Source organism: Panthera onca, chromosome B1 (genome assembly GCF_046562875.1).
Source record: "Panthera onca isolate mPanOnc1 chromosome B1, mPanOnc1 haplotype 2, whole genome shotgun sequence".
In the NCBI taxonomy this organism is placed as follows: domain Eukaryota; kingdom Metazoa; phylum Chordata; class Mammalia; order Carnivora; family Felidae; genus Panthera; species Panthera onca.
In genome coordinates, this window is record NC_138342.1 from 65,116,077 (window position 1) to 65,130,039 (window position 13,963).

General features: G+C 39.1%; 1 protein-coding gene across 2 annotated transcripts in view; it reads right to left on the reverse strand.

Moving 5' to 3' along the window:
- Positions 1 to 13,963, reverse strand: part of ANTXR2 (ANTXR cell adhesion molecule 2) — a 152,914-nt gene that overhangs the window by 78,280 nt on the left and 60,671 nt on the right. For both annotated transcript variants that reach the window (XM_078445993.2, XM_078445992.2), the window contains exon 12: positions 1,285 to 1,380. In XM_078445993.2, the coding sequence (XP_078302119.1) occupies positions 1,285 to 1,380 (96 nt within the window). The remainder of the gene's footprint in view (positions 1 to 1,284; positions 1,381 to 13,963) is intronic.

Genomic DNA, 13,963 nt, shown 5'->3' on the forward strand with positions numbered 1-13,963 from the left:
TTATTTTTGAGAGACAGAGTGTGAGCTGGGGAGGGGCAGAGAGAGAGAGAGAAAGACACAGAATCTGAAGAGGCTCCAGGCTCTGAGCTGTCAGCACAGAGCCCGACACAGGGCTTGAACTCACAAGCCGTGAGATCATGACCTGAGCCAAAGTCGGATGCTTAACTGACTGAGCCACCCAGGTGCCCCATAAATGTGCTGAACTTTATTACTCAACATTCCATCCTGTGGTAGGCAGAATAATGGTCCCCCCAAAGCTGTCCCTGGAACTATGAATAATTTTCATTACATAGCAAAAGGGACTTGGCAGATATGATAAAGTTAAGGATGCTGAGAGGTTAGATTATCGTGGATTATCCAGCTGGGTCCAATTTCTTCACATGGTTTCCTAACATTGGAGGTCCTTTCTCAGCTGGCTGAGACCCGAGGGAGATGCAACTACAGAAGAATAGTCAGAGAGATGCAATGTTGCTGGCTTTGAAGATGGAGGAAGGGGTCCACGAAACAAGGGACGTGCGTGGTCTCTAGAAGCCAGAAAAGGCAAGGGAACAGATTCTCCTCCAGAGCATTAAGACAAGAATGTAACTCTGCCATTCCCTTTTAGCCCCATTTAGTCCAGTGAGACCCATCTTGGATATGTGATTAAATCACTGTTAGATAATAAGTTTGTGTTGTTTTAAGCCACGGAATGCAGAGCAATTTGTTCAAGTTGCGATAGAAAACAAATATAAACCTGTATTCTTTCAAAGGTGTTACTCAAACAGGAAAAATAACTCAAATAAACCATTGTAACTTCAAAACTGCCTGTGCAACCCTAACATCTGCACACAATTTATTTCTAAAATGTTTTTTGAGAGGCAAACAGAGATGGTCCTGAAATAGATTTTCCAAAGAGGTAATGAAAGATTCAATAAGCAACTGACAAGAAAACCTGACAGATTAGCAACTTATCCCCAGGAATCCAACAGAAAGTATCATTCAACTTACTGGAAATTCTTTTGTACTGGAGTAGAAAGCCCTTTATCCCTACTACCTCTTCCCCCACCCTCTCACCTTCTCCCTCCAAGCTTCATTTTGAAATGTTTTTTAGATGAAGTTTTATAAGAAACATTTATTGGCATGCATGTTTTCTAGAACTTATTATAGTAATAAAAGCTCCTAAAATTCAATTTGCTAACTGAAACTTTGCTGTTGTTGACCAAGTGGCATTGATTCACAGTCCAGGCCTTACTTGACATCTCACTGCTTTACAAACAAGTAGAGTTGAAAATCCTCCTTACTCACCACTTTGCAGCACAGGGGCCAAAACCACCACATCAAACCAATGCCCAGTAGTAGCAGTAACACCAAAATAGCAATGATGGCTGCAATCCCATTAGACTAGAAGAGGCAGAAGACAAAAACAAAGTGGTCAGTAAAGCGCAGAGTTAGATCCCAAATACATGTTTTTGTTTTTGTTTTTTAAGGAAACACCAGAAAACGATGCGAAAAGCATAATGATGTCAAATCAGAGTTCTATTATATTCCTTTAAATTCGGTAAATTCCTTTATAGTCTATTTCATATATGTTAAAACAGTCAATAATAAATACGAAACCTTCCAAAGTGCTATAGACACTTTTAAATGATGGCTTAAGGAATGCAGGAAAAATCACTATCTGGGGTTATATGAATGGACAGTCTGGGTCTCTATCTTTATAGTCTCTGGGAATGGATTATTTTGATTGCAAGCATGATTACTTCTAGGCAGAATGTATGCAGCATTTTCCCAGACTTTTTGATGATAGAAAACTACTTGCATTATGTATTTAAATGCCAGGGCAAGAGGAATATCAAAAATCACCAAGCAAATGAGAAACCAACAACAATGGTTCTTGTTGGCAAACGGTTCATACGCATCGGTGCAAGAAAGCAACCTCTGCGCTCACATATCAGAAGATTTCTCACCACAGCTCAAGCATTAACCACTCAAGAACCACACTGGTGTCTGCTCGCTTCCTAATGCCAAGATCCTCCAGCCCTACGGAACCTGCTCTTACCTCTGCCTCCAATCCCCTTCCTGTAACCACCACCTACTCATCCTACAGTGCTCAGCTTAAGTCACTTCCCCAGGAAGCCTGTCTTGCACCCTGTGGCTAGAAAATGCCCCTCCTTGAAATAAACCATAAGAGACTCTTAAGGATAGAGAATAACCTGAGGGTTGATGGAGGGGAGGTGGGTGGGAGATGGACTAGATGGGTGGGTATTAAGGAGGCACTTGTTATGATGAACACTGGGTATTGTACGTAAGTGATGAAACATTAAATTCTACTCCTGAAACTAATATTACATTATATGTTAACTAACTAGAACTTAAATAAAAATCTGAAAAACAAACAAAAACAAAGTCTTCCATCAACTAATAAAAATTTTCTAAAAAAAAGAAAAGATAGAAAACATCTCTCTTTATTACACAATTCATAGTTCTCTGTACTTCAATCTTTAACATTTATCATAATTTATTTATTTTAAAATTTTTTTTAGGTTTTTTTTTTTAAATGTTTATTTATTTTTGAGACGGGGAGAGAGACAGAGTGTGAGCTTGGGAGGGGCAGAGAGAGAGGGAGACACAGAATCAGAAGCAGGCTCCAGGCTCTGAGCTGTCAGCACAAAAGCCCGATGCAGGGCTTGAACTCACAGATCATGAGATCATGACCTGAGGTGAAGTGGGACACTTGACCCACTGAGTCACCCAGGCGCCCCCCTCCTTTTTTTTTTTTTAATGTTTACTTACCTTTGAGATAGAGAGACAGAGTGCGAGTGGAGGAGGGGCAGAGAGAGAGGGAGACACAAAATCCTAAGCAGGCTATCAGAGCTATCCTATCAGAGCTCCAGGCTCTGAGCTGTCAGCACAGAGCCCCACCAGGGGCTCGAACTCACGGACCAGACTGCAAGATCATGACCTGAGCCAAAGTCATACGCCTAACCGACTGAGCCACCTAGGCGCCCCTGTTTGTTTACTTTTGATAAACTGATTTCTTTAATTTCTCTTTTCTGCCACTATTCGTTAGGAGCTCTAGAAAGCCATGGGGTTACATCCAACCTACTTACCCATGTACATTCCATGCTTGGCATTTAAAATTATGAGCTTGGCATTAAGAAAATGAACTCTAAAAAACTAGGCTGCAAAAGCCACTGATGCGAAGACTCGTATTTACTGAATTTTTAGTGTGGGGATAAAGTTCCCAACGGGACAAAGCGTGTCTCTAAAATCCTACTCTGGTATCCCCAGTAATAATGTTTTGTTTTTTGTTATGTGTGTCTTCTCTTCCTTCCTTCCTTCCTTCCTTCCTTCCTTCCTTCCTTCCTTTCTTCCCTTCCTTCTTTCCTTTCTTTCTTCCTTTCTTTCTTCCTTCCTTCCTTCCTTCCTTCCTTTCTTTCTTTCTTTCTTGGAAAGAATGCAGGGAAGGAAAAAAATGTAAATAAATCAACACACTCTCCAGGTGGAAATTTGGAACCTCATGGGCAGTTTTTCAGAAATACATGTCCTGTCATTCAAAACAAATAAATACAAGCCCAGAGGTCAGAGTGAGCTACTTGTATCACAAGAGCTGACAGCGAGAGGGGTGGCAAGGTGTGGGGGGACTCAGCAGTATCTGTCTTAGAATGGCACTGCATTAAAAGTATTAGTCTAGACTTTTAATTTTAAGCAAGTTGTTTAATTTCTCAGGGATGGTTTTCTAATCTACAAAACAAGAAAGCCAGTTGTTCCCAAAGCATGAAACTCTTTGTGAAAAAAGCCATTACTATTACCTCTCTCTTGTAGGCAATCATTCTGCATGTTAACATACTTTTAAGTATCTGAATGGTTCTGCAGTAAAGAAGTTCAACTTACATCAGCACAGAACCATTGTTTTTCTCATAACATTTGAAACATCTAAATATTTAAATTTACGATTCCCTAGAATCCACACTGAGAAATGATGGGATCGATCAAAGCTGAGAGACTTTCTGATGTTTCAGTGACAACGGTGGTAGTATTCAGTCAGAACATTTTATAGTGGGATTTAAAGTGCAAAACATAATGCCATACACACAAAAAGAGATAATAATCACTATGTAGACAGTTACATGTAAATAACTGAGAAGAGAAGAGAAGGTAGTTTTCAAAACAAGTGGCAAGAAGTGCTAGCCAAATACACTTGGTTCAGCTAATCAGAAAAATCTTGACACATGCTTATCATTTCCCTGTACCACCAGTTATTATCACAAAGGAAGAAAAAGGAAAAACGATGAGCATATAGTGGCTTGGAAGCTATCCCAAAACAGATCAATTTTTATAGATACCGATTACTAGCAGCCTTTCAGTTTTAATAAATCTACTTTTAAAATAATTAATTCTCAGAGCAGCATAAACCATAAAACATTCATTACTTTCAGAAACTTTCAGAAGATTAAGATTCAACTACACATGAACAATTAAAGCTATCCTTTGATTTCTGATTTTGCATCTGAAAGGAAGAGGGAACAACCATAGGAGGTAAATTTCTGTAGCTGCTATTAGGTTGCAAATGAACCCAAACTGGCACCACCAAGGTATCACTTAGAATCTTTGATCATTTTATTTAACTTTTCTCACAGAAGACAACAAAAATAACTTTCGAAACTTCACACAGGCACACACTATCTTCACCGAGTTCTATCATTCACTATATGACCATTCTTAAGGCTCTAGAAGATGCAACTACATGATATTTACCATAAAGAATTAACCTAAAATATGAGAAATAAAAAGACATGGACTCATGTAGCAATTTCTTGATGTGGAGTTTGGTAGAATGAAAATATAATCTCAAATCTAGTTGTTAATATATCTGAAATATCTAAATCACTCACTGTCTTGCACATAGAAATTCGTGTGTGGTGTGTGTGTGTGTGTGTGTGCGCGCGCACATGTGAGAGAGAGAGAGAGAATATAAATACTTTTCAGAAATTTTTCCAGGCAAATATCTAAGTTCTCTGTTCCTAAAGTCAAAGAAAACAATTCAGAACACACATCAGGCTACCTAAGAAATACTCAAAGTACATCTTTCTACACAGACTTCTAAACATTCATGAACAAATCATGTGACTCTCCACAGCCTTGATTACGCTAAGCTCTAAAATCTAGGCAAACAGGAATATGACAGGAAAAGAATGTCAAAGAAACACATAGAAAAATGTGATATCCTATGGGAGAAATGCTGTCAAATGCATAAATTCATGATTCTACCTTCAAATATAAGGTCTTATATAAGATACTTTCCATCTGATTGTTTATGTACAGAATGAATACAGCATTCCCTACCAGTCTTTTCCCACATTAGGATCTAGTCACAGCACTCATGGAAATGGCTCACCATTTGTCTGTGCTATACAGTTTTCAAAAAGGTTCTATGAACATTTGGTTTCCTCTTTTCTTAGAATTCAAACTCTGTGTTCAGAAATAAGAACATGCAACCAGAAGATACGAATCTGCTAAGATTTTATTGGTGTCTTTTTTTTCTTTCTATGAAAGTGTCATTAGCAGGAAATTCAGAAAATCATACTGACAGAATATACAGTAGATGGGCTCACCATGATAGGCAGTTAAAGTTCTTAATTTTTCCTCCAAAAAAATAACTCTATTAGGAACATTAATAAGACACTATGCACATCCACATGCAAATATATATTTATTATGACAATATTATGTCAACGGACTCCAAAGATTCACCTTCAATAAAATTAAAAAGAAAATACACACTTTCTTTTTCTTTTTAATTTTTTTAACATTTATTTATTTTTGAGAGACAAAGAGAGATAGAGCATGAGTGGGAGAGGAGCAGAGAGAGAGGGAGACAAAGAATCTGAAGCAGGATCCAGGCTCTGAGCTGTCAGCACAGAGCCCGACTCGGGGCTCAAACTCACTCACAGTGAGATCATGACCTGAGCCGAAGTCGGACACTTAACCGACTGAGTCACCCACGTACCCCGAAAATACACACTTTCTAAAGACCTACAGACCTAATCTTTATCATATTTAACCTGAGCATGATGGAAAGCAGGTCAAAGGAAGCAAAGAATATAATATAGCCCAACCTTGCCATCAGTACCGTAAGTATATGACATAGTCCCTGGATGCCCCAGTCCCAGAAATTAGCTCAGTTAACTGGATACAAATTCAGGCTTTCCCAGTTCTGTTGTTTTCATTTTCCAGAGCCATTATCAGAGCATGAAAGACTTCATCTTGAAAGGGAAATAATTTCATTGTTCACATAGCTTTATAAACAAATTAAGGAAAGGTCAAACACATAGACTTCAGTCCTAAGAGCAGACAGCAAGATGAAAACTGCAGACTTAGGAGACAAATGAAACTAGCCATGATGACACATAGATCTGTGTCACAGGCAGAAACTACAAGCCACTTTTTAAATAAGTAGGTGCCAAAGTTACCAAGTTGGACAAGTCTTCATGAAGCCCACAGGTTAGTTGGAGAGACAAACCTTGAGCAAGGGTTGAGCAAGGAAGGCAACTACGATAGAGACAAGTAAAAGTAGAGACTAACCTGGTCTATAGTTCTAAGAGGACCACTTTAAGGAAGTAAGAAAGCGCAGGGAGAAAGTATAGTAGAAATAGTGGCTTCTTGCAAGGACAAGAGAAAGACAACTTTGGGCGGAACATAGGTAGAGGGGATTTAGTAGCACCTGAAGAAGCTGAAGAGAGGGTATGAAACACAAAGTTCTCAAAAGTGGTAGTTCTTTTTAATACAGAGAGACTTGGACATCTGTTGGATTAATGTCCATTTATTGGATACCCTTTCTTTTGGCTATTTGTTGGACTGAATCTTTCTAACCATAGTTTTGAAAAAAATGGCATTCTCACATGTCTGTGAAGAGTAGGTTGTGCAAGTTAGCTGAGGAGTCCAGTTTAAGACTTACTACCCAGATGATGGTTATAGCTATGAAGCCAAAACTCTTTTAAGGGTTAACTGAGGACATACCAGAGCCTTGAGCTCGACAGTGGGGTAGAAAGAACATATTTTGTAGTCATGCTGGACACACTAAGTTTTTGAATTTCATCTGCATCTGATTTCCTTTTCTCCATTAAAAGTAAGTTTTCCAATCAAAAACTTCACTCTGCGTAATGTAAGTGAAATTCTAGCTGAGAGAATCATAGAAGTACAAAAACAAATCAGTCACAGGCGCCTGGGTGGCTCAGTCAGTTAAGCGTCCGACTTCGGCTCAGGTCATGATCTCACTGCTCATGAGTTCGAGTCCCGCATCAGGCTCTGTACTGACAACTCAGAGCTTGGAGGCTGCTTTGGATTCTGTGTCTCCCTCTCTCTCTGCCCCTCCCCCCATTCATACTCTGTCTCTGTCTGTCTCAAAAAAAAAAAATTAAGCATAAAAAAATTTTTTTAAACAAATCAGTCAGTACTGTACTTGCAAAATAACTATGAGAAAGGAATCACTCAAAAATTTCAAAAGTGTTGTAAGCTACCAGAAAATAATTAATCACAGCAGCCACATTAAACAAACAAACAAACAAACAAAAAACCACAAAAAACAAAAAACAAAGACTCAGAGAAGGGGAAATGGGTCTCCACAATTTTTGTTTCTATGTATTTAGAGTTCAGGGAAGAAAAATCAGTAACAGAATGGGTGATGATTTCATGTTCTGGATTCTTTTGGGATATTTGATATCAGGAATTAGCAAACTATGTCCCAAAGGCCAAATCAGCTCATGTGTTTCATAAGACCCTTGGCAAGTTAAGATTTTTTTCTTTTATCTTACTACATAGCCAAAAGAAATTAAAACAAAAACAAAAACAAAAACAAAAACGTCATGGGGCGCCTGGGTGGCTCAGCCAGTTGATTGTCCAATTCTTGATTTCAGCTCAGGTCATGATCCCAGGTTGTGGGATCAAGCCCCCCATCAAGCTCCACACTTAGTATGGCGCCTGCTTGGGATTCTCTCTCTCTGTGTCTCTCCCTCTGCCCCTCTCCCATTTCCCTCTCAAATAACAATAATAATAAAAGAATATGTTACATAAAATTCAAATTTCAGTGTACATAGCTTTGTTGAACCAGCCACATGGATTTGTTTACATAGTATTTACAGATGACTTTGTGCTAGAATGGCAGAGTTGAGTAGCTGTGATGGAAATTGTGTAGCCCTGAAACCCTGAAATATTTACTATCTGACCTTTTACAGGAAAAAAAAAAGTTGCCAACCCCTGTTTTATATAAATCAAATAGGACCTAGTTACAAATGGCAGATTGCACAAGTGGTCAGGCCAGGGTGGGCGGAGACAGACTTGGATTCAATTGTTGATTCTGTCACCTACTTGATATGAGCAGATAATTTAACCTTTAGAGCCTCCAGGCTCCATGTCCCCCCTCTCAGGGGCAGTGAGAGCTAAAATCAACCAATGTTCTTTCTCATCAAGCCATACCCCCTGCTGAGGGTTGGGTCTACCGAATAGAAGAAGCACCTTCTGATGTGTTTGCATATATGCGTAGGAGAGATAAGAGGTGGCTCTCTGTTCCTCATCTGTAAGATTAAGGTAACAGTAAGAGCCTCCTCTTAAGTTTTAAGTATTAAATGAAGTCATAAAGTGCTTAGCACATGTATAGTGCTTAGCACAGTGTCTGGCATTTTGTGCTCAAGAAACATTTTTGATACTGTTATGTCAAGAGTCAGAAGAACAGTGGTTCAAAGGGGAAGAAAGATAACTTTCACTATTTTTTTTAAGCAGAGACACATTTAGGAGCTCTTCTGACATAGATAAAGAGAGATGACTGTCTAAATACAAGCCCTCCTTGGGCCCTAATCTTAAATCTCATACATCGAAGCTTCATTTTCCCACTTGTAAACTAGATCTACATCCATTCATTTAACAAATAATTTTGGAACACAAGCCCTGTGTAAGGACCAGACACTGGGAGGAAGGCAGGGAGTGAGACAGGCCCTGCTGTCAATATCTCGAAACAAGTAAGAAAAGCCCAGAAGTAAACAGGAAATTACAGTTCAGTGACGTAGTGCCTTAACAGAACTGAGCCTGGATGCCCTCGGAGCACACAGAAGGGCTGCTTTATTTGTGGGATTTCTATGAGGATTAATCGATTGCCAAAGCAATGGTGTTTTATTTTCATTGGCTTTCAAATATCTGTGAAAGCCAAAAGCATCATCCTAGAATGAGTAATACTACTAACTGCATCTCATCATATCTGAAAATGCCTGACAGACTGAATACCACTTAATGCAACACCCGAGTGTTTATCATCATCTTACCCACTATCCTAGTCTGTTTTGAAAAGAGATTTAATGCACACATCAGCAGGAGCATCTCATGGCAATGGTCTCACTTTTCACATCTACAAATGTTATATAATATCACTACCACACACTAGAGGTATTTGAGTACAAAACAATGACTATTCTAATAGGAAAAATGAATTATGCTATGATTATTAGCAATACAATAATGAAAATTATAGTATTTATTATCCTATAATAATTACTGGAATAATAAAATTCCCACAGAAAACTATACATCATCAACCTAGACTGAAGCATCAAGGTAACTGTGACCCCTCTGACCTTTCCTCTTTCACCTCTCTGAAGCACTTAATGCTGCCTTCTTTTCATATTGGAGTTCCATCTTCCTTCGGCTCCTTTATATAGTAAGTGTCCTGGTTTTCCCATTTCTTGAACTGTTCCTTCTCTCATTCACTTCACTAATTCTATTGACCAACATAGGCTTACATTTTTCCTCATCTTGATTAAACTTCAGATAAGTTTCCTCTTGGCAATAGGTCCATGACCTCCCTTTTTTTTGAGAGAATCTACTTTAGAAAACTTCTAATTGCAAGGGGTGGTGGGGGGGAGGGTGGGTGATGGGTATAGAGGAGGGCACCTTTTGGGATGAGCACTGGGTGTTGTATGGAAACCAATTTGACAATAAATTTCATATATTGAAAAAAAAATAATACCTACTTCACACAGATAACAGTGTTATCTGTTGTATAATACCATTGCCCTGATATGTTTGCATATCTGTCTCCTCCTATTAGTTTATATACAGCTGAATTAGCATTCTTGATTGAATAAATATTGAATGGTCTGGCACTGTGCTCATAGCTTAAAAAAAAAAGAAAAAAAAGAAAACTTCTAATTGCAAAATCTTTCTCTCCCTCTTTGAAATATATTTAAGTCTCTTTCCAGTTTTACAGATCCAAGGGGGAAGGTCTCTCTCAACCTGAGAGCTACCCCTTTGAAATGTATTCACCAAACAAGATGGTAACCCTATCTCCCAGTCTCTGTGGAAGGGCAGTAGCCTAACTTCATAGGTGCCTAGCTCCAAATTTTAACACTACCCCCTGTCAGTAAAATAAGAGAAAGTTTATTTCTATTTTGGGTAAAACCAGTTAGCATATACAGGTGGCCTGCAATTCCTTCCCCTCCCTTGTCCCACCTCTGTTGAGTTCAATCTCTCCCCTATTGCAATAGTCTTTTTTTTTTTAAGATTTTATTTTATTTTATTTTATTTTATTTTTTTAATGTTTACTTATTTTTGAGAGAGAGAGAGAGACAGAGCTCAAGAGGGGAAGGGCCAGAGAGAGAGGGAGACACAGAATCTGAAGCAGGCTCCAGGCTCTGAGCTGTCAGCACAGAGCCCAATGCGGGGCTCGAACTCACGAACCGTGAGATCATGACCTGAGCCGAAGTCGGACGCTTAACCGACTGAGCCATCCAGGCACCCCAAGATTTTATTTTTTAAGTAATCTCTATACCCAATGTGGGGCTTGAACCCACAACCCCAAGATCAAGAGTCACATGCTCCAGTCAGGCACCCTTATAATAACCTTGAATAAGGTCTTTCTTACCTGTTTAATGTTGTTGAGTGCAGTTTTTCTTTATTGCTACATATTTCTCCCATTCCAAAGAAGAAAGGAGAGCCAGGAGGGAAGAGAGAGGGAAGGAGAGAATAAAAAACGAACGAAGGGCTGATCCAACAAATTATTACAGTTATCCTTTCTTCAGTTAAAGGATATTGCAAAACTAAAGTGGCAGAAAGAACAATTTCAGAATAAAAGAATTCTTTCAAGTTGAATAAATCTAGCATTATGAAAAATATAATCCATCTTCTTTTCTTTTTTCATTTCAGCACTGACTTCTGTGCACTGGGGTTTAGGAACCACAGACCTATGGGATGAACTCTAAACTCCACCTGGTTGTTTTCTTCTTTGAGGCTACTGATAATCTGGTCTAAATTTTCTATTTTCAAGTTTCCCTCCCATCTTCACTCCAATCAAATACATCCACCCTCAATTTCATTTTTCTCTTCATCTGTAATCTGCTTTTCCCTCCTTTCTTCTTGCCTAGGTCCTGCTTTCCTTTCAGGACCCAGTTTATCCTGATTCCTCCATGAATACAAAACCTTTCTCAAAAACAAACTGGTGGTTGCCAAAGGGGAGGGATTTGGGGGTATGGATGAAACTGGTGAAGGGGATTAAGAAGTACCATCTTCCAGTTATAAAACACATGAAACACGGGGATATAACGTACAGCACAGGGAACACAGTCAGTAATATGGTAACAACTCTGTATAGTGACAGATGGTAACTACACTTATGGCGGTCACCATTTCGAAATGTACGTAAATATCAAATCAGCCAGAAACTAATACAATACTGCATGTCAACTATTCTCCAAATTAAAGCAAAACAAAACCTTTCTCTGGTGCTCTTTCTCTTCTTGCTCTAACCTCTTGAAAGTCACTTTCTTTTTCTTTTTTCAGTAAAAATCATGTGGAATTTCATTGACTACTTCACTCTATACAGTGCCCAAATGTGTACTTTCAACCCAGACCTCTCTCTGGAATTCCCGACTTGTATATTCAACTGCTTTATGATATTTCCACTGAAATGGCTGTATAGACATCTTTCACTCAATATTTCCAAAACAAAAGAAGTCCTCATCTTCTTCCAAACACTGCTCTACCTGATGACAACACGTTCTTCTAGTCCCTCATGTGAAAACACTTAGAATTATTGTGGGGGTGCTTGGGTGGCTCAGTAGGTTGGGCATCCAACTTTGGCTCAGGTCATGATCTCACCGTCCGTGGGTTCGAGCCCCGCATCGGGTTCTGTGCTGACAGCTCGGAGCCTGGAGCTTGCTTCCGATTCTGTGTCTCCCTCTCTCTCTGACCCTCCCCCACTCAAGCTCTGTCTCTGTCTCTCTCAAATATAAATAAACATTAAAAAAATTTTTTTAAATAAAAAATAAAGAATTACTGTGAATGTCCTTCTCTCACACCCACATCTACTCTGTCTAGGCATCCCATAGGTTCCACCTTTACACAGATGCATTCAAATCCAATCACTTCTCACCATCTCACATTTAGTGGAGCCATTCTCCCCTCTCCTAGATTACTGAATTCGGAAAGGAATTAGTCTCTGTATTTCCACACTTGCCCCTCTCTGCAAAATCTATTTATACACAGTAGCCAGAATGATCCTTTCAAAGTATTAAGTCATATCATGTCACCTTACAATGGCTCCCCAATTCACTCAGAAGAAAAACTCACGTCCTTAATATGACTTACAAAACCCTATACAATCAGTCCCCTTCCCCCCCCCCCCCCCCATTCTCTCCTACTCTTCTTGAGACTCCTGCTCTCCCAGGATACCTCCATTCCAGCCCACTGGCCACCTTGCTTTGCTTTAAACTTGTCAGACAGAATGACCCTTTAGGCTTTGTTCTAGCTGCTCCTGCTGCATAAAACACTCTTCCCTTGGGTGGTCTTCAGGGTTCACGTTCACACCTTCCTCAAGTCTTTATTCATATCTCACGTTTGCAACAAAAATTACTTTGATCCCTTACTTAATATTACAACTTGCACCTTCACTCTCTCCATCTCTGACACAACCGATGTCACTCTTTCTATAATCACCTTACTCTTAAACTACCTTGAGTCACAATGTCCTCTCCTGAGAACCGGAAAGACCTAGAAGACTCCCTTAAAAGTACATGACTTGTAAATTCAAAAATGAGTCATTTAACCTCAGCTTCCCTGCACACCAAAATTGTGAGTGCCTATGGGACACAAGTCTTTGTATCCTATACAAGGATGAGAAAAGATGGCTAGAGGAACAGAATAAGAGGAAGGACGGAGAAAGAGTATCATTTAGTGAGCTAATCACTGAGAAACTACGTAATTTGTAATCTAACCACATCCTGAGAGATAAGAAAACTTGCAAATTGCAACATGAATTGCAAATGAAGAGAGAAAAAAAAACCTAGATATTTTCAAACAGAGACAGGTGTTGATAAAGAGTTATCCAGAAAATTTAGTAGTGGCCCAAGGTCCTTATGGATGTTTGTTTTCCTTGCAATGTTTTCTTACAGTGAGAAAGACAACTGTCTCTATACAGATAATATTGAGTTACTTTGTTTTTTGAAGGAAGGGGCACCTAGGTGGCTCAGTCAGTTAAGCATCTGACTCCTGATTTAGGCTCAGGTCATAATCTCATGGTTTGTGGATTCAAGTCCTCTGCCCTGGCAACGTGGAGCCTGCTTGGGATTCTCTCCCTCTCTCTCTGTCCCGTTCCTGCTCTCTCTCCCCCTCTTTCTCAAAATAAATAAAAATAAAAACATTTCTTTAAAAATGAAGATCAAAATATAAAACCATGCAACCATGAGATGTGAGAAAATGTTTTGGTTTGTAATTTTGGTATTTTGAACGGCAAGAATTTGGGGTTTCTTGCTTTGATTACTGTAGTTTTTACAAAGATAATATACTCATAAAAATAATAGCCATGTGATCAGTCCCTTTTAGTGCTTTCTGTTTTCATGTTCAACTGAATATGAAAACTTTCCATGAACCCTAAAAAGTTCCTACAAGGAAAACACTATCTTAACAACAAAGTTTACATTTGACATTATTGCATCTTAGGTAA